Below are 27,454 nucleotides of genomic sequence, written 5' to 3'. Positions count from 1 at the left end.
TATTCCCTAAGTAATATTAATTTTAGGTTTTTGCTAATTTAATTATAGAAATATAAAGAAACTAAAAAGTTCTGTATTAAAACACATTCCTAGAATAAGTTGTGACCTCCCCCAATGCATATGCAAGTGTGCACACATGTACACACATGCACACTCAATACCTCAGTAGGTCTGCCTATGACTCAATACCAGGCATCTGGTAAATATCATGAAACATATTTGTTTATTTTCCTCATTAATCTAGACAGATTCATGACTGGGATATTGTGGAATGCAAAAGATGTGTTAGTTTTACGGACAAAATTTCTCCTCTGTTGAAAAATGTGAGACGCATAAGTTAAATCAGTTTAGCACAGCAGAATGATGGAGGTTGCCAAATATTACTGTCTGCAGAAACCTCACTGAGAGACTGGGAAGCCTGACTGTCCTAATCCCTGCAAATTCTACAGCCACACGTCATATTACTTCAGTGCAGATGGCAACCCAGTAGAGGGTTATGCTTGTCCCTGTACCTAATCACACTGACTTATGCTGGCTGTTCAGGCAAAGGTGGGGAAGGGTTTGGTTTCTGCAATGAAAGGAAAACAAGAGAAACTGTACTTAAAATGGCTTGAAGTATGACATTTCAGGGGAGAAATTATGGAATGTCTGATGATGTCTTGTCTTGAGGAGGGATTCTACTGAGCAATTCTGTTCTTCTTTAATTCTCCAGTGAGCATATAAAGAAGAATGACTTCATTCTAACTTATTTCACCATGTGATATTGTCGAACAGTCCTTTACCTCAATCTTCCACTTCTCATTTCCATTGGGAAATGTTGCACTGTGTAAGACTATAATTTAGGAGGAAGTTGAATACTCATTGTACAGTCACATGTTCATACAGGTACTACGCAGAGGGTAAAGTCTACCAAGAACTGACTCTGGCAGCTATTATTAACGTGGGTATTAGGGACTTATAAAGAGAACAGTGGATGGTCTAGTCTGTGTTGGGAATCTCAATGACAAATATCTTGCATGGAAAATACCCTTTTAATCTTTACTCAGAATCAACAAAAAAGAGGGGAAGACACTAAACTGTCAGGCAAATTGCCTAGCAATTCATAACCAATTCATTACCTTTTAAATTGGATTCAAATATAAGGAATTAGAGCAGGAGCCCCAAAGACAGACTTTTTAGTGTTTTCCACTTTACAAGTAAATAGACAATCACAGATTCTGGGGAGGTTGTTCAGAGGCTTAGGTAAAAGAGCACAGACCTAACAGTCTCTGAGTTGGTGGGGTTGTCACAGAATACAGAAAGGTTGCTGTATTGATTAGAAGGCACATGTTTGTTATGAGTAATTGCTATGGTTCGAATGTGTCCCTCAAAAGTTCATGTCTTGGAAACTTAATCCCTGTGTCTCCATGAATGCATTAATGTCAGCTCTGCTCTCATGAATGGATTCATGGAATAATGAGGGTTCTGCCCTTATGAATGAATTAATGTCGCTATCACAGGAGTGGCTCACTATCATGGGAGTGGCTTTGTTATAAAAGCGAGCTCTCTCTGGCTCTCTTGCCCTTCCACCTCTGCCATGTTATGACACCAGACGCCCTCACCAGATGCTGGCACCATGCTTTGGGACTTCCAAGCCTCCAGACTGTGAGAAATAAATATCTTTTCTTTGCAAATTACCCAGTCTCCGATATTCTGTTATAGCACTAGAAAATGAGCTAAGACAGTAATCAAGATAAAAATAGAAGAACACTTACTGGTGACTGAACCCATCATCAAATCAGGAAGGGGAATCTCCTATGCTCAATGGCAGTGCTAAAGAATGGATGGTTTGGGGCCGGCCCTGTGGCTCACTTGGGAGAGTGCAGCGTTGGTAGCGCCAGAGGCCACGGGTTCGGATCCTATATGCGGCTGGCTGGTGCGCTCACTAGCTGAGCATGGTGTAGACAACGCCAAGCCTAGGGTTGCGATCCCCTTACCAGTAAAAAAAAAAAAAAAAAGTAAAGAAAAAGAATGGATGGTTTGGGTAGCTTTAGTCCTTCAATCTCCAAAGCCACAATTTAAAAAATAACATTCTTTGATATGGAAAGTTTTTATTTACTCGACGTTATGTAAGCTAGGAATAGCATAACTGGAAGAAAACTCAGTTATTTTAAAAATATTGATCTGTAAATGTATAATTTGGGTAAAAACAGTGCATTGCTTAGACTTCATAGCTTCAATTCTACTCCCCTAGCTCTTGTTTGCAATCAAATTGGTGCCCTCAAACCTGTGGAAGTCTGTGCATCCACAGAAGCAGATCTGGTGCCACTAGGGGAAATGGTGCAGTCGTAGATCATGATTCTAACGTTGTGTTGAAAAAGAAATAATAATCTAGCTATTGAAAGAGTTGGAAGAATGCATTCCCACAGCACCTAAACAATGGTGCTATGAATAAAGATGGCAATGATCACTATGATGATGGATAAGAAAAGACGATAAAAACTTGGAGATGTATCCAGCCACTTGCTATACAGTCTCCTCATCCATTCCCCCACTTGCCCTCCCCTCACCCTCCATCCATCATCACTCCATCCACCTCCTCATCCAGTCAAACTCTGGGCCAGGCACATCACCAGTTGCAAAAGGTAAGGCTTAAATAACACAAGTTCCTTCCTTCAAGGAGTTCACAGAATGGAATCTGAAGAGTGCATATGGCCAATTTTTCACAACTATACATTGTGAGTCTGAAAGATCTTTTGCTCTGTTCCTTCTCCCTTGGGATCAATAGTACCCTTGGCAAAGGGCATATTGGGAAACAAAGTGTGTCAGAAAGGTCAACCTTTATGTTGGTAAGTCTTATAATGGGCATTGTCCAAGACAGTGTTGTCCAATAGAAATACTCGTATAATGTGAGCTAAACTACAGACATAATTTTAAATTTTCTAGAAGAGACATTAAAACAAAGCAAAAAAAAAAAAAAAACAAATCCATAACAGGTGAGGTTATACCCAAAATATTATCATGTTAACATGTAATCAATATAAAAACTATTAACAAGATATTTTTCATTATTTTACATGTGCTAAGTCTTCAAAATCTAATGCTATGTATTTAAAACTTACAATACATCTCAATTTAGACTAGTCACATTTTGAGTGTTTGGTAGCTGCAGTAGCTAGTGGTTACCATCTTGGACAACACAGCTCTAAGAAAATACTGATCCATGGTTTAAAATTCGGGTTTGAGGTTTTTTTTTTTTTGTTTTTTTTTTAATTGAAGAAAATCCAGGCCAACTACTGCCTCATTTTATGTACTGGAAAAGGTCTTTCCATTCTGATTCTCTGGGGGTCAGAAATCTTCCTGAACTGATCTGTTGAAATGTTTGTGAGCACCTATCACACACGGGGCATTGTGCCATATAAAATCAGAGACATTTCTGTTGAGTCTGAGACATAGCATAGCCTGGTGATCATAAACATGGGCTCCAGAGCCAGGCTGCCTGGGTAGGAAACCTGACTACTCCACTGACTGTGTGGCCTCGGACAGTTACTTAACCTCACTGTGCCTTAACTTCCCTATCTATAATATATAGATACATATGTATGTAAAATGAATAGTATCTTCCTCATAGGGTCACTATTTATATGGGTTATTATTTATACAGAGCTGAACACAGCATCTCTCAGAGGGCAAACATTATAGAAGTGTTTGATAAAACACATTTTAAAAGTCTTAGAAAATTTTAAACAGCTTTGCACTTTTCCAATATGATAAGGAAGTAAAACATACCCTATCTTAGGATAAAGATTACTTTGAAGGGAAAACCTTACAGTTCAGAATCAGACTAAAAGCCAGAAGACCTGAGGATCTGTTGAACATTTGGAAGTAACTTTATCTGGGCCTCAATTTTCCAATTAAAAAAAAAGGATGTAATATTTTGGCATGCCGAATTATTAAAAACAATTGTGGAAATAAATGAGAAGCTACATATAAAGCACTCTGAAGAATTTTGGCTAACAGTGATGATTTCTACGAAGCCAAGCTTTTCTTACTGTAACTTAACACATAATGAACAGACACTGCAAATAGCTGTGAAGTATGCACTTGTTAGGCTCCATTCACAGGGGGAGAAATGAATATTTGCTCACTTACCAAAGACAGACATATTGAAATTTCATTTTAAGGGCCAGCCCGTGGCTCACTTGGCAGAGTGTGGTGCTGATAACACCAAGGCCATGGGTTTGGATCCCTATATAGGAATGGCCGGTTAGCTCACTTGGGAGGCGGTGGTGCTGACAACATCAAATTAAAAAGAAATTTCATTTTAATTTCTGTTGCTGTTATTTTTCTCCTAACCTTTACACTTAGCAACGCCAGGACTTCAATGAGAACCTCCCAACTCTGACATTGCCTGGCATCCAAAGCATTACCATTTCCATAATTAACAGTGACTGGAAACAAATAATTTAATTCTGGGGCAAATGGAAATGAATCAATAGTGCCAGCTCCATTTCCCATCTTTCTAATTTTCTGTAACAAAAGAGGGGAAGGAAATGTTTGCTCCTTGGTGTGAGATTCATTTAGAAAAGTGAGAGACAGATGAGTAATTGGTAATGTCCTATTTCTCATTCCCACAAAACTCTGTTGTCCTCAGCAGGAAAATCAAAATCATTCTTTGTACTGAATAAATATTTAAAGTCATACAGAATGTGGCAGACAGACCTATTTACGTTTCTAAGAAGATCTACTATGACTGGGCGTGGTAAATTAAGAAGAAAGCACACTTAGATACAATGAAATCATAAACCCAGGTAGATCTCAGTCCAAAACAAGAACTCCTTTCAGTCCCGTTTAGATGCAGGAACAGGAAAATAATACAGCACTAATGATGCTTCAGCAATAAAATAAGATAGAGCAACTAGAAACTTGTGGTATTTGCAGTAAAAGCAACAGGAAGACATCCAAACCTTGGATTCAGAGTGTAGTTTACTTATTTACAGAGTCGCAAGTTAAAAAGGACTTCATTGTAACTTAAGTCCTAGCTGAGTCATTCCTAATTCCACCGATGAGCCTCAGTCTGCAAAATGAGGGGTTGGACTTCCTGACCTAGAACGTCTCTTCATGTTCTAAAAGTCCCAGTGAATGGAACTGGTGAACAGGCGTTGTACCAATGTGGGGATTCTGCCAGCTGCTCAGTAAGTAGGTCTATTGCAATTATGCATTCCAGAACTGGGGATTAAGCACAGGATGAATTCAGTGACTCACTGGGCCCACTGTGAGATGGACCTGAGCTAAAACCCAATTGATCACATGACTTTCAAAAGCCCCTGCTCTGACTGGTGGACCACAGAGACATTTTGAGACTCCTGAAATTAGTGTCAGTTCAGAGCCAGTGTCCAGGAAGCCCTAAGAAGTCTGATTATCTCCTTTTCCTCCATGCACAATCATCCTGGTAAAAAAACGTCAATTCCTTCGGGAATGGCTGGGAGAAAGATTAACAGCACAAATTTCTGTGGGGTCCTTCCTCAAGGGCCTCCCCTTCATTTAAGGGGTTCTGGGCTCTGAGCCTGAAATTGACCAAGGGACCATGACTCTGTTTATATGACTCAAGTTCGATTTTTGTTCACTTGACATGGAAATTTTCTGCTTATACAGATCGAGTAAGAATTTAGCAGGCTTCCTATGTACTTTATTTCTAGGAATATCATGATTAAGCAGCCAATGCCATAGGTCCCCGCAAGTCAGACTATTCTGATTGCTGTTTGGATTCTGCTGTTCTTTGCAGTAATCGCACCCATCTTGCCTTGGGCAATTAAGCAATATAGAGCAAGACATTCCCAGTTCTCTTGGAATTTACATGCTGGTGAAGGAGAGAAAGAAACACATAAAAAGTAAGTATCTTCAGGCATCAATGATAAGTGCTACCAAAATGACAAAACAGGGAACCGTGGTGAGAGACACCAGGTGGGACAGTCTCAGAAAATGCCTCGGAGGCCGTGAGTGTGAGGGTTCTGGGGGAATAACCTTCAGAGCAGAAAAGATGGCAAGTACCAAGCCTTTGCCTGGGACATGTGTGGAGGGTCTAAGCACCAGAGGCCACACAGAAACATTCCCAATATTTCAGAACCTTATTTCCTTGTTCATCTAGTTTTCCTCAGTTTAAAAACTGGATCAGATGTGAATGAAGGGAGCCGCTTAACTAAGTGGATAAGACATGATCTTTTATTTAAGGTCCCCAAGATGAGAGTCTTAATTCTCTGGCTTAAGTTCAATAAAGAAAGCTTAAATAAAAAGAGACTATATCACAACTTCAGCTGCTTATGTATGCACAGGGTTCATAAGTAATGGAAATTAAGTGTTTAAACATATATGCCTTTGAAAACAAGAAGAGCCTTTAAGAGGAAAATGGTTTCTCGTTTACAATTTCACCATTGTTCTTCCTTCACGTGTGAGCCTCCCAAGCCCCTTGTCACCTCTCTTCAGCCACTGACTAATCTGGAAGGTGGAGACCGAGAGAGCTGTCTGTGCATCTTCCTTCTACTACCAACTGTGAGCAACTCAAGGGAGGACTCAGCAATTCTGTGGAGGGTCCCATGTGGTTTCAGGGGGTAGAGTAGGTGCTAAAGGTTTTTTTGAGTTAAATTGGAATGAAATTGAAGAAAAGAGAGACTTGGATGAGACTTCTCAGAGACTCAGAGACAGGGTATCCAGATAAATGCTAGAGCTGAAGAAAAACACCCTGGGCCATGGAGGTAGTGCTTCAGAAAGTGGGTGTAGGTCAAATAGCCCATAAACTCAGGTGAGGAAGTAAGATACCATGATGGTTGACTGTAGACGTCAACCTGGCTGGATTAAAGAAAACCTAGGTAAGTGGTAAAGCATTATCTCTGGGTGTGTCTGTGAAGGTGTTTCTGCAGATTGGCATGTGCGTTGGTGGACTGAGTGGGGAAGATCTGCCCTCAATGTGGGCAGCACCATCCTATCCATTGGGGGCCCAGACAGAATAAAAAGGCTGAAGAAAAACCAAATTTGCTCACTCTTTCCTGGAGCTGGGACACCCTTCTTCTCCCATTCTTGGGCATTAGCACTCCAGCGTCTCTGGTCTTTGGACTCTGGGAATTGCACCTGTGCCCGCCACGTGCCAAGTTCTCAGGCCTTTGTCCACAGACAGAGTTACACCATCAGATTTCCTGGTTCTGAGAGCCATGCTACCTGCGTCCAGCTCGCAGATGGCCTATCATGGGACTTCTCAGCCTCCATAACTATATAAGCCAATTTCCCTAATAAATACCTTCTTGTCCATCTGTCTATCTATCCATCCATTTTATTGGTTCTGTCTCTCTGGAGAACCCTGAATAATACAGGTTTCTTTCTTCATTTTCCTTAACTTCACATCTCAGATCCCCTCAACTGCTGGATCCCACAAAACTCTGTGGATGTTTTGCCAGATGGGCTCAGGTGAGTAAGCATGCATCACTGTCCCCTTCAACCCCAGGCCCAGCCTAGGGAATCGCCATTTTTCTGGAGAGCAGGGGAGCTTGATTTCATTTGCTGTGTTTTCTTCCTAGGCTTTTGTCCGTGATTAGTTCTTTCTGTTCCCCTCATGGGCTAAACTTGAAATTCAAAAGCCAGAAAGAGGCTCCTTTCTTCCCTGCTCTCTACTGTCCTCTGAGGCAATGAGCACAGGACAGCTTAGCTGAATAAATGGGAAGAAAAGTAAAGAGAGAATAGGAAATGCCAAACCATGGGCCAATGTTTTAAATATTATCCCACCCTTTCTCCTTTACCATGTACTTTTAATATATTATCTCCTTTGATCCTCACACTCCAAGATAGGAATGTAAAGTAGTATTATCTCCCTTTTTCAAAGGTCCCACAGTAAAGGACAGGGGCAGGGTACACTTGAATTTCTTGATTCCCAGTCTTGTGCCAACTTCGCAAAGGCACAGTGCTATAGCCTGGTATCACAATTTGTAGACCCTAGCTGAGTTAGCAACACACAATCTGTGTTTTGACAGGTAAATTACATTAATTAGAGGTCCACAGCCCTGACCTGCTGGCTGAAGGAAGATTTGTCCAAAACAGTAATGAAGATGATATCATGAATATACCCAAGTAGTCTTCACTTCTATACTGCCCCTCAATTACCTTCTGACAGTCCGCTGTTTGCAGTACTTTGCAGCCACCATAGTGGCCCTTTTTCTCTATAGTCAATTGGGTTGACCATGTCACAATCCAGATGGGCAATTAAAAATAGCCATAATAATTTGATCACAGTCAGTTACTTTTAAGTCTATGGATATTGCTGAAATTTCCCAGAGAAGACTGCAAATTGAAAGGACTGGGAAGTTTAGCACCAGGAAGGCTGTTAGCCTTCTCTGGCTAGTGGTATTAAGTAGGTAATTAAAGAGAAAAGGAAACCTTGACTTTTCCTGGTAGTAAGAATGTATTATACCACGAACCCACTCACTGAGAAGGTCCTTTAACAAATAGCCCCAAATAACACCTGCTCTTCCTCAAGTATCTCTATTCATTCAACATTTAGGTCTGCTGTAGCCCCGTGAATCCATGATCCAAAATCCCTCCCCAAGTCAGCAGTGCTTGTGGCCTGTCTCACACACTGAGCACCAAGGGGTCTCTCTGCTGAGGAAAGCCCCCTTTCTCCATTATTACAAAGCAAATGACTGATTCTGATCTTTTTTTTTTTTTTTCCTCAACAAAATATTTTTATACTATTCCAAACTCTCCAACCATCTTGGTTTAGTGAAAGGTATTGTCTTCACTCTAAGGAAAGCTCCTGGAATTTGTTTAAATGAGTAAAATATTTTCTAAGGGCCCTGAGTACAGAATGTAGCATATGAGAAGCTGTAGGAAGTAACTTCAGTATGAAACTAAGAAAGACATGCTATAGTTCTCTGACCTTCTCTTTTCACAAAACTGTGTTCTGCTGTGTAGGCTGTGATGTTGTATCATCAACAATCACAACTGATAGCTTCTAAACTCCTAACCCAGCCCTGTCTCCCTCACTTTCTTCACTTTTTTTTTTTAGATTTTATATTATTCCTATAGATTCATTTTATGCTAGACACTTTGAAAAGAATGTCTCTAAGTTCTCAAGCATTAATCAGAAATCTTAAATTTTTACCTTTTTTTCCTTATTAAAGCATAGTTTCTTCTACTGTTCTAATTGAGCTATTGGATTTTCCCAAATTGTGGATTCATATAGAATAGTATTAAGTGCTTCAAGCTCTTTAAGGAAAATGACTACAGCATTGGCTATACTATGCCACCACACTTGGCTAATAGCACAACTTCTGTTAATTCAACAGAAGTCAGGAACTTACAAAAAGAATCTATTATGTCTCAAGGAGGCTTTCTACCTAGTTAAATATGCTAAGTTAACATAGATCAATAAAACAACATTTATTTGAGACACTCTAACCCTGGATTTAAGAGCATGCCTGAATGATTCAAGCCTTTAACTAGTTCATAATAAGTAGGATCAGAGCTATTTCTTGCTAATTAAATTTTTAGAAGAAACACAGATGTATGAATGTGCTCTGCCATAGAAACAGCATTCCATTTAAAACATTACCCATTTCTTAGAAATAAAACACTAAAACAATCAGCCACAAGAACATAGGTGAACGTTCCCTTCTTTCCTGGATTTAAAGGTTGATAATTATATTTCTAAGAACCAGCATTGTGGGTCCTATGGCTGACACAAAGATAGGGAAGGAAATGAGTTAAGGGATAATTTCCTGGTAATGAGGTCTTCTAGAGTGAAAATGTGTGCAATTATGAAAAATAAACACATTACTACAAAATATGAAAGAGAAAACCTTACCCGAATCCAGAAAGTAAGCGACAGAAGAGAAAGAAGCCATAACCTTGGACAAATGAAGAAAGGAAGGCAAAGAATCCGTTGACAGACATGCAAATCAGAAGAGACTGTTTCCTTCCCACTTTGTCTGCCAGTCCTCCCCAGAAGAACGCCCCCACCATCATCCCGAGGTACACTATGCTGCCTGCAACACACAGAAAACAAAGAAACACATCAGAAATTGGCAGCAAATGATACATGTAACAGCAAATGAACAAGGAACAAAATACATTCCAGCATTTTGCATGGGGAAAATTTCTTTTAAAAATACATCCTTCAGGACACAGTAATCAGGTTTCAAGTCGGAAAGGAAGCTATGCGGGTTACTGTTTGCTGCCATGACTGATTGCAAGGGTCGATGAGAAGTTACTTCTTCTACCATCTCATGCACAAGAAGACAAAATGGTCTTGTTCCAGCCCAGCCCGTGGGGATGGGTACACAGTGGGCAGGCATGAAAAGTCTCCACACAGAGCAATCCTGGGGTTTGACTCACAGTCAGGTCACCTTTGGTCCGAACGCCCAGCCTAGCACCATGACAAGGCCAAGGTGGGAGACTGAGTCAAGGGCTCCCAGGTCAAAGTAGATCCTCCAGCCTGCTTCACATCTCTGCCTGTAGCAGATGCGGTGGGTCAAGGCCTTATCCTTAAGACCTCTCTAGAGGATTCCATGGGTTCTTTCTCTCTAGTGCCTCCTAAAAGCTGAGGCCCTTCCTTTGGAGTTGGGGAAGGTGGGTTTAGAGATTACAAGAGTTAATCTTAAAAAGACTCTTTCTTGGAGTCAGAAGTTTAAAGTGAAGGGAAAGAGCTGTTTGTAGGCTGGGAAGCTTATCACGGTTGGCTTTGATCCCTAAGGGAAACAAATGGAAAATCAGTATTGAGATAGATGTCCCTCTCGGCTTCACTGTGAGTATACACTTGAATGTTCTAATGCACTTTCTTCTTCTAAAAATCCAGATCTCCACAAGCCCTGTGCAGAATCTTTCTCAGGATGAAATAATATTCGGTGTGGCAAATGTTAGTTCAGGAGAGCTTCTAAAAGGGTGTAAAATGTCTTGGGGAAGTGGTATGATTAATAAATGAAAGTTTGTTCTATCCAGATGTGGCATTAAAGAAGCTACTACTTCATCTTTCATCCACTTCTGCTTTTTCCCTTGCTTCACTCAAGCACCATTTTCAAAAGCACATTCAAGATACTCTGCAGCATTGAAGTAAGAAGGTAAAAAAAACACTGGTTTATTTATTGCTTTAGATTAGCTTGGGAAATAGCCTATTTAAACATTCAACCGAAATTAGTTTGCTAAATACACAGTTAATAGATCAATGGAAGACCCAGGAAAGAAAACACCTGGCAAGGTCTTGTGACTTTACATCAATGACATGTGGATGCTGCTTTGCAGATAGCCAAGTTCACACAGATACAGTGAATGGTGAATGCTGGGAGTGATTGTAAAATAAGACAAAAAAAACCAAAAACAAAAACCTGTTTTTATTTAGACTGGAGTACTACAAAGAGGTGGGTGGTCATCATCTGCCTGGGTGTGGGTGGCATATTTGGCATATTTTTCTCTGTATTATGGGGCTGAATATACACAGATCACCCTTCTCAGTAGAGATTACTCCTACGAGGACACCCAATGCATATCCAGAAAATGATTTAAAGAATGTATCAGCACAGCGCAAGGGAATTCCAAAAGCAGACAGATTCACTCAGGGAAATGCATATGCAGCACATCTCTTATTGATAGCTTAAGAGGCTCGTGAAGGATAACTCATGCCTCTCAGAAGGATAACCAGTAGCTAAGCTTCTTCACAATAATGCCTGTGTCTTTAAAAATGCCTGCAAATCAAAAAGTGAGCTTCCATAGATCAGGAGCAGCCCATGGCTGCTGCAATCTAAAGACTTGACTGTCTTGTAGCTCCAGCCCCAGGAACAAAGCTTCCCCCTCCCCTTAGGTACTACAGACCCCTCCTCCCTGAGAGTAAGCCGCCACGACAGCAACACTACCCCAAGATCTCTCGTGGCCCACCATAATTATCCTACTACATAAAGCAAGGGCAATACAGAGGCAAGCTGTCTGCATTCAATCAATAACCATTTGTTATCTTTTAATGATAATAGTGAAAAGCTGCCACTGCTACTATGTTCACTGACTGAGCATCTGTGCCAGGCACTCTTCGAGAAACATTCTATACATTGGTTCATTTAATCCCCACCACAATCCTGCAAAGTGGGTGTTACTAACCCATTTCAAAGATGAGGAAACTGGGTCTCAGGGCGATTATCTAACTTGATCTAATACATACTAAGTAGTAAATCAAAATTGTTAAATTATGATACTCTAACTCTAAAACCTGTCTTTCTCAGGGCTGACATTCAGTTGGAATGCACCAGGCCCCACTGCCCTGACCCCTCCACTCAGACTTTCCCTTGATCTGGCAACTAACGGGTTAAAGCCGGCACAATGCTTAGTGCTAAGAAAGAGTTGTTCTGATTCCCACACTACCCCTTTTCTTAATTATTTTGAATATTGCCACTGTTCCTTCTGCCAAGTTCAACTTGGGAACCCCTATTATGTGCAAATCATCAACCAGGTGATGTAAAGCAGGGTCTGTAGCTGGGTACTAGAGTTTCTGCTTGACCTCAACCCTGTTTTGTATAAAGGGAGTGAATCAGAATGCTTGGGGTGAGGGTGGTTAATAAGCATCGCTACCACCCGCTAGACTATCACCACCCACTACTTCCCACACTTCTACTAACTGGCCCTGCAAGCATTTAGATTTTCAGATTCCCGAGAGGACAGAGTTTGCAATCTGGGGAGAGTGGCTTATCAAACATGAATGCAGAGAGGGGTACTCAGGCCAGAGCTTCCAGGGGCCTCCTGGGGTCATATGGCCAGGACAGAACAACGCTGAAGTGTATACTCATGTACCTGGACTCTGAGTCCCCCAGGTTCTCTCAGGATGACTTAAGGAGCTCATAATCCAGTGAAGGACAAAACAGGCACGTAACTAAATGAGTCTGAGCCCAACCATGAGGTGTGTGCTCCAGTGGAAGTGTGAAGGGGACAGAGGGGTGGGAGGGGGCTACTAACTGTGATGTGGCCTCTGGAAAGATCCCACTAAGAAGGGAACATCTAGGTGCAGCTGAGGGATAAGATCCAAGATGGTACTGAATTCCCCTACAACTAACAGGTCCAGCTTAATAATTGTAATATCAAGCTGTATCTTCCCTTCTACTCTGGTTAGAAATATGTTTGAGATCTAAAGATAATAATCGTTTGTGATTATGCTTGATCAGTATTGGAATTGGACTGTTCCATTGGGCATGCTATGGAAAGAATTAAGCCTACCCAAAAGCATATTTGAGAAAAACAAAGCACAATTAGAACGTTCATTTGTGGATCATGGGATCCAACTAAAGCCAAGCCTTTGAATGTTGGCAAAGGCACAATGTGAATAAAACTGTAATCACTGTGGAATTGTCAGAATACAAACTGTATCTCCTGCCTTTTTGTGTTCACCTTTCCATTTTGTCTTCGAGGTGTTATAATGGGGAGCCCTTGAAAACTCATAGTGGAGATGCCCTCTAGACACACGCCAGCCTGTGTTCTCCATGCCTCATGGTGCTGCTGAAGGTCAGAATTAAAAGGTATCTTGGTCCAAAGTCACTCCTTTTATGAGTGGGAAAACTGAGCTTGTAAGAAGCCAAAACTTGAAGTCAAGTCTTTTAGATCTTCACTCTTCAAAGTCTGACCCTTGGACCAGGGGTCCTGATAGAAACACAGACTCTAAGTCCCCACTCTGGGCCAACTGATACAGAATCTGCTTTTGTGCAAGATCCCCAAGTGATCTGCGTGCACTGCAGAACCAGAAAGCACTTTTAGACTGGTGTGCTTTTCACTGAAACAGATAACCTCTATAATACATTTCCTACTTAGTTTGTATTTGTCTAATACATATTTGAGGACAGAAGAGACAAGCTGCAGAACATTTTAACTACAGAGACATGGAACAGGCCAGATCTCCCTGGATGAGCTGGAGATCTCCACAGGGCAAGCAGGAGCTGTGTACTTAGGACCTGCCCTCCTCAGGACTAGGAAAGGTCTCCAATTCAACTCCTCAAGAGTGATGTTGAAGGCCAGGATGGGATTCTCGGATCCTCTCGTGAATTTAATGAAGATTTTATTTCAGCTGGGCTTTCAAGAGGTTGAACCTGATCTGAGAAATAAACTCAACCTAGTCTTCCTTGCATTGCTCTGGCAAAAGCCATTCTTGGCCAATCCAGCTTCTGCTCTTCGGAAGATGACAGAAACGCCTCACACATGACCTCCACATTAGGGTTTTTCTAGCATGGGGACTGGTTCCATTTTATTTAATCATATCCTTATTTCCCCTGATAAATATCACATTTCCATTTCTGTCTCCTTGCTAAGCTGCTTTTGATTCTTTCTGACAATCCCTAAGGGGGCACATCTTTTTCCCCCTAACACCATTTTAAACTATATTTAAACAAAACAGAACAATTTTAGGAAATGGTATATAGAGTTTTTCTCATAGCAACTTTTAGCCAATTGGTTTTAAAAAATTGTTTTAAGCACTTTGGTTATCCATGGTTAATGCATTACTTTAGAATTCACTCTACCATTTATTTATAAATTGATTTTCCATGAAAAACATTCTGTGGTGGTATCTTGAATTCAGTGATAAATAATCTCCATGAGGCAACAATAACATTCACCTTTTATAAAAGGATTTTCTTAGGTTAAAACAATACTTTTAAGTCAAAGTGAAATAAAAATAAACCTTTTGAATATCGATGACATTTCTGGATGTGGTTGAAAATAACATAATATGGTATTAACAGGATTAAGAAAAAAAAAAGCTTTATTGCCCAGATTATGCTCGATATCTTTTAGATATTACTTCTTTCATGAGAAGCCGGTGCATTTATTTTCCCAAAGGTAGGGTTTTCTGTCATAAACCTGGGGCATGACTGCGATAGAATCCCACTGACACAGACTCTCTCCTCTACCAAACTCTGGTCAGTCTCTTTTGACCTCTCTCCTCAACTAGGCCCTGACTTCTGGATTTCTGTGTTCATTTCTGCATTGCCCAATTTTAGCAAGAATTCTGCTAAGTCAGTTTAGCCACCCCCCCCACCCTGGATATCTGATCATCCTTGATATTTGATAGAGTTCCTTATTATCCACCATCCGCCAGGTTATGTCTGATCACCCTGGCCTGCCTTCAGCAGGAATCCTGTTCGGTCAATTTAGCCAGAATCCCCCTTACCTCTGATGTTTCCTCTTAGCAATTTTCCATCCACTAACTTCCCATCCTAGTTCTTAGCTATAAATTCCTACTTTTCCTGTTGTATTAGGAGTTGAATCCAATCTCTCTTCCCCATCGCCGTGGTCCCTACACCTGTGGTGATGGTCCTGAATAAAGTCAACCTTATTGTTCTTTAACAAGTTTCATGAATAATTTTTTTTCACACCACTTAGCCAGTTTTCACTTAACCAACCCAATGAATTAACCAATCCTCCCACAAATACAAGAACTAACACTGGAATCCTTTTCCTTTGACTCACCCACCCTACTTCTGCTTCCAGCAGCAGTGCTTTATGCTTACCAAGGGTTGGTTGTGTTTGGACCCAGCTTACTTATGCAAGTTCTCCTTGTTATTAATTATGCATTTAATTAAACATCAAATAAATGAAATCTGAGTATGAAAGGAAAGGAAGTTACTTCTATGAAAACAAACTTAAGGAAGACTCAGGGAGGATGACTTGCAAAAGAAAGTCACTGCTATTAAATAAGTGTAAGCAATACAACTGTAAAAGACTGAGAAAAATCATCAACATAAAGGATTTTGTGCTCAGATTGAAGCACATGTACCTTCAAGTTCTCCCTTCACTTTAAAGAAATTTAAAACTGAAAATAAAAGCCACATAATGGCTGTAGTGATGCAAGAAAGATAATGGGGACCTCCAGTTTGAAGAGTCCCATTCAAAGGAAAGTCTCTGATTCTGCATCCAAAGATGGTCAACTGCACATATGCTTATACATTAAAACACCATGTTTAAGTACATATGTATATTTTGCACATTTTCTTGCTTTTATCAACTTTCCTATTAACTAACTACCAAACTCAATTTAATTAGATGAGGGGGTTGTTTCTACCATGCCTCAGAAGACCCAATGGGGCATGCTTTGTGCTTAAAGAAATCAGGTTTGCATAAGCCATTGGAATAGTCCCCAATTACTCACTAATTGGCTTGTCCTGTTACTGAAGGCACCATTGAAAACAGCATCTCCTTAAGGTCAGTTCCAGCACTCACAATCAATCTGCATCTCCCTCATTTCCTCAAAAGAAGATACCATTTTTTTTTTTCGTTTCATACTGGAAAAATTCCTAGAGTGTACGTCAAGACACCCAGAACTAGTTCGAGTCTTCCTGTAACTCAGACCAGTCTTTCTGCTTCCTCCTGTGTCTCATGCTGGGGTTGGGCTATGTGTTGGGTCATCAGCCCTGCAAATCTGGCCCAGCCTTCCCCTTCTGTCTAGGGAGTATGGGGGAGGGCTCTCTGGCCTTGCTGGCCTCTTATGTGTCCTCCCCACTCACTCACTAGTGTGGACGCTTTCATGGCTGCTGCCCTGTGGTCACTGCACCTAGACACCCAAAATGGTTGGCTGAGCATGGCCTTCCCTTCACCAGACCCCATCACAGTCTGTAAAAGGCTGATTTCAGAGGCCACTGTCCCTCCCCAGCTGCCCCTGCTCCTGCCCCCACCCAATGCTGAGAAGGCCTCAGCATCTCCTTTTTATCTGCAATTTGCTGTTTCTTATCATTACTGATTTCAAATTCTGTGCCTGAATTAGAGATAATATGAAATCTCAAGTTCAGAACTTGTTCTGTTGGATTCTTTCCTTGAAAGTGCTGAGAAGTGAACCATTATTAAAACAATGGAGGTTGAGATGGGGGAAAAAGAACTGTTTTTTTCTTTTTTTCTAAATCAAATGCAGTATCTTTCATCTTTATTCCACTACCACTTATCACGCTGAACTTTGGGTCAGATGGCAAATAGACAAGCACTCAGGCTCTTGAGACAGGTGGCCTAGATCTGAATAGTTGCTCTACCATTTCCTAGCTATGTGATCCTGGACAAGTTACTTAATTTCCTGTGCCCCAGTTTCCTCCTCTATATAATGGGGTTGCTAATAGTACCTACCTCACAGGGTTTTGGGGGATTAATGGAATAAAGCATTTAGCACCGTCTGAAACACACAGTTGTTCAATTAGCAACAATTACTAATACCACTAATACCGCTATTGGTGTGAGATAAAGAGAAGGGAGAAAATGAAATGGTGATGGAAGAGACAACAGGAGGAAAGGAGAGGGCTTTGGAATGGTGGACAAAGTGAAATGGCAACTTTTGACCTTCCTCAGCTCAAGTTCTGAAAAGAAACCACCTAAAACAATATGGAAGAGTAATCTAATTTTTTTAAATCCCAAGACATTTTTTTGCAACTTGAAACAACTTAAATACATAATTAATCGGCTTCTCCTAAAACCAGCCACTCACTTTTTTTCAGTTCCTACTTTTACAGCCACAGGTAGGGGCCATATGCGTCCAAACGCATGCGTGGACGTTCACAAACCCAAATAAACCAAGAAAGGAATAATATCAAAGGCATATGTACAAATGGGAAAAAAAAAGCCCTTTCTTGTTTGCATTGGAGAATACTTACAACAAAAGTGAGCTCACCTTAGCTAGGAAGATCTGTAAATATCAGATGCAGTCTGCAGCACATCTCTGACTTTTACATTTGGAAAGTGTGACATTTAAGTGTGTCAGTCTAGGCAGAAGCTGGCTGCTTGTATAGACAGGTAATGCCATGTCAAGCATCACAGCTACCTGTTACCTAGGTCCACCTAGGCACTAAACAGCATACAAAAGCCAAAGCCAATTTCATGGAATTCAGTGGGCAGACTGTAGAAGAGTCTTAATAATGAAGCCCAATCCATTCTTTAATATCCTTCCTCAAATGGCTAGTATACAGCATGCCCACCAGATAGAGGAAGAGACAGTAAAATATTTTCTGCATGTATGGTTCCGCAGGTACCTCCCGTAAGCAATTACAACCCACTTGGTATTCAAAGCAATAAAAAAAACCCAAATCTTAGGAATCAAGAATGTTAAAATGAGTCACTTTGCAGTGCACCACAGATATCACATATCAGTTCCACATCCGTGGGATCCCTGTCTCTGTAAACTTTCCCCACTCCAAGTCCTGTGCTGAAAGAGAAGTATTCCATGGCTCTTGGTTGAGCTCCTGTTGTAAGCCAGGTATCTTGCAAAGTATGAAGGGCAGTGAGAGAGGGGAGGCCCACAAACCTGAACTGGATGTGTCATTCACTCTCTAGCTGCTCGCAGCCTCGTGTGATGTGGGTTTAGACTCTGGCTGCACATTAGAATCATCTGGGGAGTTTTAAAAAACAAAACACTGGTGCCCAGGCAACTCCCAGAGGTCCTGGTTCTGGAGCAGGGCTCAAGTGATAGTAATTTTTAAAAGCTTCTCAAGCAATTCTAATATGAAGCTGGGGCTTTGAACCTTTTGTTTCCTGGGAGTTTAAAAACATGCAAAAAATTAATTACCACAAAATGAAACTCCTGCTATAATTAAGGTGAATATATTATGCTTAAGGGGAAAAAAGAAGGAGCTACTAAATTCTAAGGGTTGTTTTTGTTTTGTTTTTCCTCTTTTGGTGGCTGGCTGGTACAGGGATTCAAACCCTTGATGTTCTCAGCACCATGCTCTCCCGAGTGAGCTAATTGGCCAGCCTGGTTCTAGGGGATTCTGAAAAGCTTCACATAGAAGGTGACAGTTGTGCTGGGTTTTGAGTAATGAATAATAAGACTTCAAGTAAAAGAACTCTCCAAGGAGAGTTGCAAGGGAGGCAGGAAGATCATGTTCAAAGGTTTGGGGGTACGTCAACACAGCACTGAGAGGTAGTTCAGGGTAGATGGAATGTAGAATTCATGGGCTGGGGAAGATGGCAAGAAGGGAAGCTGGAATACAAGTCGGAGTCAACCAAAGGAGTTGGACTTTTTTCACTGGGCAACTGAAAAACAGATTGGATATCATCTATACCTGAAAAAATATTTCAGCAATCATGTGGAGAATAAACTACGAGAGGGAAAGATGGAGAGCAGGGGAGGGCCACCAGGACCAGGGCAGATAACTGAGGCTCCTGAGTTCCTGGAGCAGAAAACTTAAGGAGGACCACACTCTTAGGTGCCAACTATACACTTACACAACCTTGAGAGTGAGTGCTTCCTTAATCTTATACCTCAGTCACATCAACCTCCTCACCCTAGTTCTGGCCCTACAAAGAAGAGGAATGGAAGGAATATCACTGAGCAGATAACTGCAGTAGCCTAGAACTGGTGACAACCTGGTCTTAGGCAGGGGCAGCAGTCTTGGAGAAGAGAGAAAAGGCTGGAGATATTCTTACCAACTGATGGGAGAGGCAAGAAGGAGTTGAAATTGACACTGAAGATTTTGGCTTCGAATAGGTCATAATAAAATTAATACAGAAAGGGGGTAAGAGAGGAAGGCAAGCCTACCAGGGACCATGTCTTAAACCAGTGAGGAAGATGTTCACCTCTGTAACCCTCACTATAGCATTTGTGAATGGGGCGGAATCACGCAGTACAGGCAATACACACAAACCAATAAAGCAATGATCAATACAGCTGATATCAGAAAATGCATCATGAAAGAAGCAGGGCTTGAGTTGAGGCTCAAAAGAAAAATAAAACAAGGAGTCTATGAATAAGAAGAGGGTAAGCTGAATGGCATTTTTGCTTACTTTCAGGCATATACAACAGCCCTGGGAAAGATCTAGGGTGGCGAGCCTGAGTGGGCTGGGAAGGTTAGGAAAGTAAGGAGCCTGATTGCAATGGCTGAGTTGGGTGTGTGGAGCAATAGCATTAGGCTAGATGAGTAAGAGAAAACCCTTAAAAATTAAACCAAAAAATTTTAAATTACTTACATAGGCAATGGGGGCCATTAATGAGTTCCTGAGTAGGGAATTAACATAATGAAAGCCCTAATGTGAAAACACCAAGACACTTTAGAGCAGGATCAGCAAACTTGTTCTGTAAAGGGCCAGGCAGTGAACATATTATTTATTTATTTATTTTTTAAAGAAAATGAAATTTTATTAATATTACTTTTTACATTTTAGGATGTTGTGGAGCAGTTGTCAGGTGGGGGGGACAGTGGAAAGGGGAAGGAAATGGGATGGAAGAAGGAGAGAGGAGGAGGGCTCTGATTGAGGCCTGTGGCACACCCCTCATGCCCATAGGGGAGACTGGGGGGCTTCCAGCAGTGGTTTCGTCATTGCTGGGCTGGGTTCAGATGTCAGAGGGGTGTGGAAAAGCCATCAGCCCCCACCACCCCAGCTCAGGAACTGGGGACCCTTCTTGCTGTGATTCAGTGGTTGTTTCTGGGCTGCTTGCATGTGTCGGGGGTGTGTGGCTGAGGCCAGAGGCCCTCCACACCCCCTGCTTGGGAGAGCCCAGGGTGCTTCCTGTGGTGGCTTGGTGGTCATCACTGGGCTGGATGTATGTGTTGGGGGTGTGTGGCCACCTCAGCTCGGGAGAGCCCGGGGCACTTCCTGCAGCAGTTTGGTGTTCACTGTTGGGCTGGCTGCACATATTGGGGGTGTGTGGCCAAGGCCCTCATCCCCCACCCACGGGATTAGTTGTGGGTGTTGGGGGTATTGCCGAGGCCCCTGGCCCTCCCTCATTTCTGGCTTGGTAGCCCAGGGTACTTCCGGTCCTTCTATGTGTCATAGGTGTTCTTTGATGAAATGAGACCTTTACTAGTTAATATGAAACTTTGTCTCTGGTTGGGGGTACTTTGTTCTTACTTTCAGTTCTGTGTTAGATTATTTGCTGTTCCCACCATTTAAACTCTGTGCTGAACTAATTTGCTATCCTTTGCTTACTTCTAAAATGGGGGAACTTCCGGAGGGACCAGTACTTGAGCTGTGTGGTTGAGATAGATTGCTGCTTTGTTGCTGATTCCCTAGAGACGGCTTTTTGTGCAGCCCAGGTTTTAATGGTTGACTTTATAGGCACTTCCAGCCCTTAAGAGATCTGAAACTCTGGTCTGGGCCTGAGTCTTTTCATCAAACTGCACCCCATGCCATTTTGTATTCCTGACCAGTCTCCTCTGAGTGGTCTTTCGCTGATAGGGGTGGAGATCAGCTGTCCTTACTGTGCCCCAGTGTTCTCCTTGTGGGCCCATCTCCCCCACCGCCTGTGCTGCAAACACTTCTCATGGGACGGGCCATGCACCAGTCCCTTGCAATGACTCACTGGCCTCTAAGTGGCTCCTTTTCTTCAGTTGTTGTGGCTCCTCGCTTCTATGTGAGTCCATGGGAAATCTATTAGTGGTCTTGCTGGCCTGGGGGGTCACCAAGGCCCTCTTTTCCCCTGTTGCCTCCAAGCAACTTCATCTGAAAGGCACAGCTGCAGCTTATGCTGGCTTCTGCTCTATGCACTCAGCAACTCCAACCTGGACGCAGCTAGGGCTTGAAACAGTCCAAGCGGTTTTTCTTTCTCTCATCGTGGCTTCTTCTGCCTTCATGCACTCCGTAGGTCTCTACTTCTCTTCACCTGAGCTCTAGCAGCCCAAGCTTGGCTGTCGTTGCCTTTTTATAGTTGTAAATTGGTTGATTTGTGGGAGATAGTGATGCTGGGGACCATCTATTCCACCATCTTGACCAGAAGTTCCTGACAGTAAATATTTTAGATGGACTCTATCACAGCTACTCAACTCTGCTGTTGCAGAATGAAACCAGCCACAGACAATATGTGAACAAACAGGCATGGCTGTGTTCCAATAAAACTTTATTTACAAAAACATTCAGTGAGCCGGATTTGTCCTGTAGGCTGGAGTTTGTGGATTAAAAGTTTGCCTATAGCAGAATAGTTTGCCTTTTCTGAGGGTAGGTGTGTAATGATTGAAGAGAGTGGAGATATCTGAGAGGAAATATAAAGCTTAATACCAAGTCTGGGGTGAGGAAAAAAGAAGAAACTTGCTTGGGGGATGACAGCATAGCAGGGCAGTATAGATCATTGTGAAACATGTGATTTCTCTTCAAGAATAAATGACAGAGAAGACAGAAACTCAAGGGTCAACCCTGAAGAATCGCCACACTTAGAAGGCAAGATATCAGAGATAAGAAAGTGTGGACAAGGAAATAAGAAGAGGGTCCCGACAGAGTCAAGAAACCTTGGAAGAGAAGGAGAAGACAACGGCTGCTCAGCCGTGCCCGTAGCATGAGAACACAGGTAAGACCTTTGGGCTTGTCCAGAAAAAGGTCACTGGTGAGGTTCGAAAGCACAATCTCAGGCCTTATTAGCGGAGAAAGCAGAGACTAGGAGATTAAAGCAGAGTGGGCAATGAGGAAATAGAGGCAGAGGATGCAGCCAAGTACAACTGCAATTCACAAGAACAAAAGGACATGACGTTGCTGGACTGAAAGGAACTGAAGCAAATGCATCAGCACGGGAGATCAAGGGAGTGAAGACAGGAGAAAAGCACAAGCCATTGACGTGGATATGATCACTCTGAAACCACAGCCACAAATATAATGGACCATGGCAGATGGCCAGTGCTACCAAAGGAGTGGGCTATTTTGGAAGAACAGTGCTATCATGTTTCTTGCTTCCAGAAAATGCATGAAAAACAGACTTATGAGAAATTTATTCATCTCCTCAAGTTCAAGCATAACTGCAAATAATGAAAGGCGTTTTTTTTTTTTTCAGAGAAGTCTCTTTTGTATCAGCAGAGTGAACAAACAAAGCATAAAAATCTAAAAGGAACTGGTATTTTAGAGGAACAGAATAAGAAAACAATCTTTGATCTATGGCTATATTAAATCTTTTGATATTTTCCTCAATAGAGAGGCGTGGAGGGGGAAAGGCTCTCACTGCCTAAGTCCGGACGTTTCCAGACACTGGGAACAAGACTGTGCATGGCAGGAAAACAGGTTTGAAAAGGAACTCAAAGATCACACAGTGCTTGATTGACACTGATTGGAAAATAATTGCAGAAGTCCTGCAAGACCCCTTTCCTGAAAAATCATCTGTAAGTTTTTTTGTTGCTGTTGTTTTTTAAGTTTCAGTGGCAAATATCAAAATAACAGCCAGACTAGATCATAATAGATTCCAGTAAATGTCTAAAGAGAAAATTCAGTCATCCATTTCTGATGCTCCAACATGACCTTTCATTTCCCAAAATAGGCAGATACCTCAATTGTCAGTCCAGAGCAACAAGTGAATAAATATTGGGATCTACCTTGAACTAATGAATGTTGCTTCTAATCCATTACTGCTGGCAAAGCCAAGGTGAATTCAGGACAGCGTTTCTTGACGCTTGAGATTTATTTTGTCAGTGATGAAGCATCACCCAAAGTCTCCTCAATCTCAAGCTGTCAGAAGTACACTTAGGCATTTCAGGAAAGGTCACCCAAATATTCAGGTGCTGACCCCCAGTACTGAAGCTGTTATTTAGTAGCTGATTATTTTTATTATGGTTATTTTATTACAATTTATGTCTAGAATGAGCAGTTAGCCATCTACTGCTCAGATTAGGAGGTGGAACATGTGATTACTTTGAAAGTAAGAAAAAAGTTTGGAATTTTAATGAGTTATTAGATTATAGCTCAAAACCAAAACCAAAAAAATGCTGAATCCATTTTGTTTCTCCTCTAAAACCTGAAAGAAGACATGTTAAAAACCAACACACCCCAAAACCTCTTGATGTCCCTTAAACATACCATAGTAGTTCTTATCTGTGAGCACTTATTCAATTAATCGTAAGTGCAACATCTTCCTCTTGCTTTTCATCCAAATCCTGTACCCTGAACTTCACCTCCACATGCTTTGTGAAGACACCCAGACTACTCTAGTTTGCATGGGAAACTTCTATATATTCTCCCCCACATTCTGACTTTGTATTACTTGTCAGTTTTCACATGTATCAGTCTTATTTCTACAACTAATTTGAATTTGACCCCTGGCAGGAACTATGTCTTATGGCATCTTACTCTGAAACTCCATGAGACTACACTGTTCTAGGCACATTTTAAATAATGAGTAAAACCTGGCCAATTTAACTTGAATTTAACATAGGAGGTTTAACTCAAATCGATTCTCAAGCAATTGATGGAACTAATGTAAAACTGAAATTCTGACCATAAAATCTTGAGTGTCCTGAGAAAGTGTGATAAATGGTATACCTGAGACCTTTCGTCTAGAAGAGTTATTCCCAAATGCACATCTACAGGACAGTCTTCATAAGAAAGTTTCCACAAGTCTACAGTGAAATGAGAAAAACAAGGAAAATAATATGCTTTTTTCATAAACATAAATTAATTCAATTCACAGGAAGGTCTTTTATTCTAAGGATATGTTCTTCCTATTATTTTGACTTGAACACGACTTTTGTTTTATAAAATGATAGTGAAGATAAAGAATAATGTGTGTTGTTGCAATTATTGTTGTTTTAAAATGTCCTTCCTTAGTAAAGTAAAAAGTCGGCTTCTCTATGTCAATCCTTCTCATTTAAAAAAAAATTGGAGCTTAAAATCCAGAAGACTGGGAACCACTAGTATAAAACTCCAAATGGCAGAAATAATATTTTAGAAACACTATACTCTGACAAAGAGCTAAAGGAGAAAGGAAAAAGATTAAATATTTTGGAAATACTGCACTCTAAAAAAGGGCTAAAGGAAGAAAACAAATTTACTCTAACATGTAACAGAATAGAGATGTCTCTTGTGTGCATGTCTGATGATTGTACAACATGACTGTAAATTCTGTGACACTCCAAAAGGTGGAATTTATGATGCCTCTCCTTGATTCTGGGTAACCGCTTGAACCAATAGAATATAATAGAAGACATGTGACTTCCAAGATGAGGTCATAAAAGGCCATGCAGCCTCCACTGTGCTCACTAGAACACTTGGCTCTTGGAACCCTGAGACACCATCTATCTATGTCTGACTACTCTGAGACTGCCATGCTGAAGAGGTCACAGGTATGTACTCTACTTGATGGTCTCAGCTGGGCCCACCTTTCAGCCATTCCTGCCAAGGTGTCAGCCATTTTTGGCCCTCCAGAATAGTCTATCTACTAGCAAAACACCACTGAGTGACCTCTGTTGATACCACAAATAAGAGAAGAGTCACCCAACCAAGCCCTGTTCAAATCCTAACTCACAAAAATGTGAGATATAATAAAATGTTTATTGTTTAATGCCACGAAGATTTTGAATAGTTTGTTACACAATAACACATATGTGTAGTAGCATATTTCCTAAAACACTTCTAAAAATACGTCATTCACCAGGATACTCAGACTATAAGGAATACAGTATTAAGAATCAGATATATTTTTCCATTTTCAGTTTTGAGGAAGATCAAAATGGTTTTGTCGCTAGTACTTTTTTCAGTACTGCAAACCATTCCAAAAGAAAAACATCAGAAGCAACTCCATTAAGGCACTACACTTTCCCCCCTTAATTTCAGCCATAAACTAAACAGCAAGTGGGAGCTAGAAATGAAGCTAAAAGTTTACCCTCTTGCTCCTGTCATGTCTCCAGGCAATCCCAAGAAACATTTTTGGGATTTTGTTTTTGTCTTAATGAATGGGTTTTAAAAGTAGGGGAAAGATAGGAATCAAGTAGATGGGGATTGAAGCAGAGGGTGTTTTATGGGTGGTGGTGGGTGATTTGGTTTTAAGACGGGAGACTTGATCATGACGCAAGGAGAAGAAACATGCAGAGAGCACTTGCTCGCCAGCAAAAATATATTAATTAGATCCTAGAGGAAAGAGCACAAGGACATAAATTCCGTGAGCTCTGGAGCATGCCAACTGCAATGTGTATGATTAATACAGCTCAGAGGCAGGATGAAACAGAACTGCAGCTCTTCTTAGGAAAATGGGTAGCAGATTCGCTGCCCTGGTTTTCTACTGGCACAACCTCCCCTTCCCCGAACTGAGAACGACCAGCCCTCTTCCTATTTTCCCATCTTGAGACTCCAGTGGGGGAAAGCAGTAACTACTTGAATCTCAGACATTTAAATCTCGAAGCACAACTTACACTAAATGTGTGAAACTTTGACTCACTGTGTGTGTTGTGGTGGGGAGAGCACCGTGCACATAGGGCTGTCACAAATAAAAAACTGCTTCTCAGACTCAGGCTGGAGCCTCACAGCTGTGTGTGCAGATAAGCAGAGCGGTATCAAGGGCAGAATCACAGGGCTTTGTGCAACATTCACTTTCTCATGCAGACCTTAGGATGAAGCCATTGCCACCTGCAACCTGACCCATCCAAATGGAGAGCTGACGACAGGCGCAGCGGTGCTGTCAGACGTATCTGACAGCGTTTGACTAGTGACTTATTACTGATTCCAATCCTGCCTCTCTCTCAGGGACCCTCAACTATCTTTGCCAAACTGAATCTGACTTACTAACCCCTTGGGTTATATGGTTAGTTTTTATGTCTAAAGTTCTGATTTCAGCTGCTGGAAATAATGAATTATGTAATTTTCTAGATCTTAAGTTTTAATTGTTTAGAAATTTAAAATATTATTGTAGATAATTTTTCTAAGGTTCACTGCATTCAGGATTAGTGTTAAGTGTATCCCCTCAGCAAATAGAGCCACAAACAGGAACCTGTCCAGAATGTGAGAAAAATTTTAGCACTATTTCACCTTTCATGCTACATTCGATTTTCTCTCTGCCCTTCAACAATGATAACTATCACTAAAGTCTAAACATTCACTATTAGATTCAGTGTCAACTTTTCTTTTTAATTAAAACTATATATATCCTCCTACTTTAAAGGATAAATTACCTTTTTATTGAATTATACCTAATCCCTGGGCCATTTGAGTAAAATCTAGTCATGGTCAGATTCCTTCTGTTTTACAATAAAGAGCAATATGAGATTACAACGTGTGCTTCAGGTACCTACCTGTTGTTGGCAAACTCTAGCCTCCAGGGGGAGCCAAGGACACCTCCCCCCATCCCTTCCCCCTCCCCATCCTTCGCTCCCCCCTCCCTGCCCCATTTCACCCAGCAAGCAGGAAGAGCTCTGATTCTATGAAGGATAAAATGGAAACTTTGGAGACTTAAAAATGAGGCCACTTATGCCAACCAGCCACCAAAAAAGAAAAGAAAAGAAAAGAAGAGGCCAGTGTAGTTGAGTGGGGAAATGATCTCTTCATTTGGATCATCTCTCTTCTACATAGTGTCTTCTCTGGTATCATCTCCCACAGCACCTCCTATTCTTCCCTCCCTGCCCCCCTCCCGCCTCTCTCAAGAACTGTGAGGGGTCTGAGATTTTTACCTTATTTGAAAGCGAATAAGTTAGCCTGCCAGTTTCACAGATGCTGGCAGAAGACATGCAACTCTTGGCTCTGAGACAAAGGACTTATTTAATACTCAGCAATAGTAGTAACCAGGGTATCAAGCATCTGTGCTGGCCAAGTGAAGCAGGCA

At 41.4% G+C, this 27,454-nt stretch overlaps 1 protein-coding gene across 2 annotated transcripts in view; it reads right to left on the bottom strand.

Annotated features, from left to right (window-relative positions):
• Positions 1-27,454, bottom strand: part of SV2C (synaptic vesicle glycoprotein 2C) — a 182,596-nt gene that overhangs the window by 113,852 nt on the left and 41,290 nt on the right. For both annotated transcript variants that reach the window (XM_063087197.1, XM_063087198.1), the window contains exon 2: positions 9,827-10,007. In XM_063087197.1, coding sequence (XP_062943267.1) covers positions 9,827-10,007 — 181 coding nt within the window. The remainder of the gene's footprint in view (positions 1-9,826; positions 10,008-27,454) is intronic.

Source organism: Cynocephalus volans, chromosome 2 (genome assembly GCF_027409185.1).
Source record: "Cynocephalus volans isolate mCynVol1 chromosome 2, mCynVol1.pri, whole genome shotgun sequence".
NCBI classification, from domain to species: Eukaryota; Metazoa; Chordata; class Mammalia; order Dermoptera; family Cynocephalidae; genus Cynocephalus; species Cynocephalus volans.
Note: the sequence above shows the minus strand (reverse complement) of the source record. Positions and strands in the feature narration are given on the sequence as shown.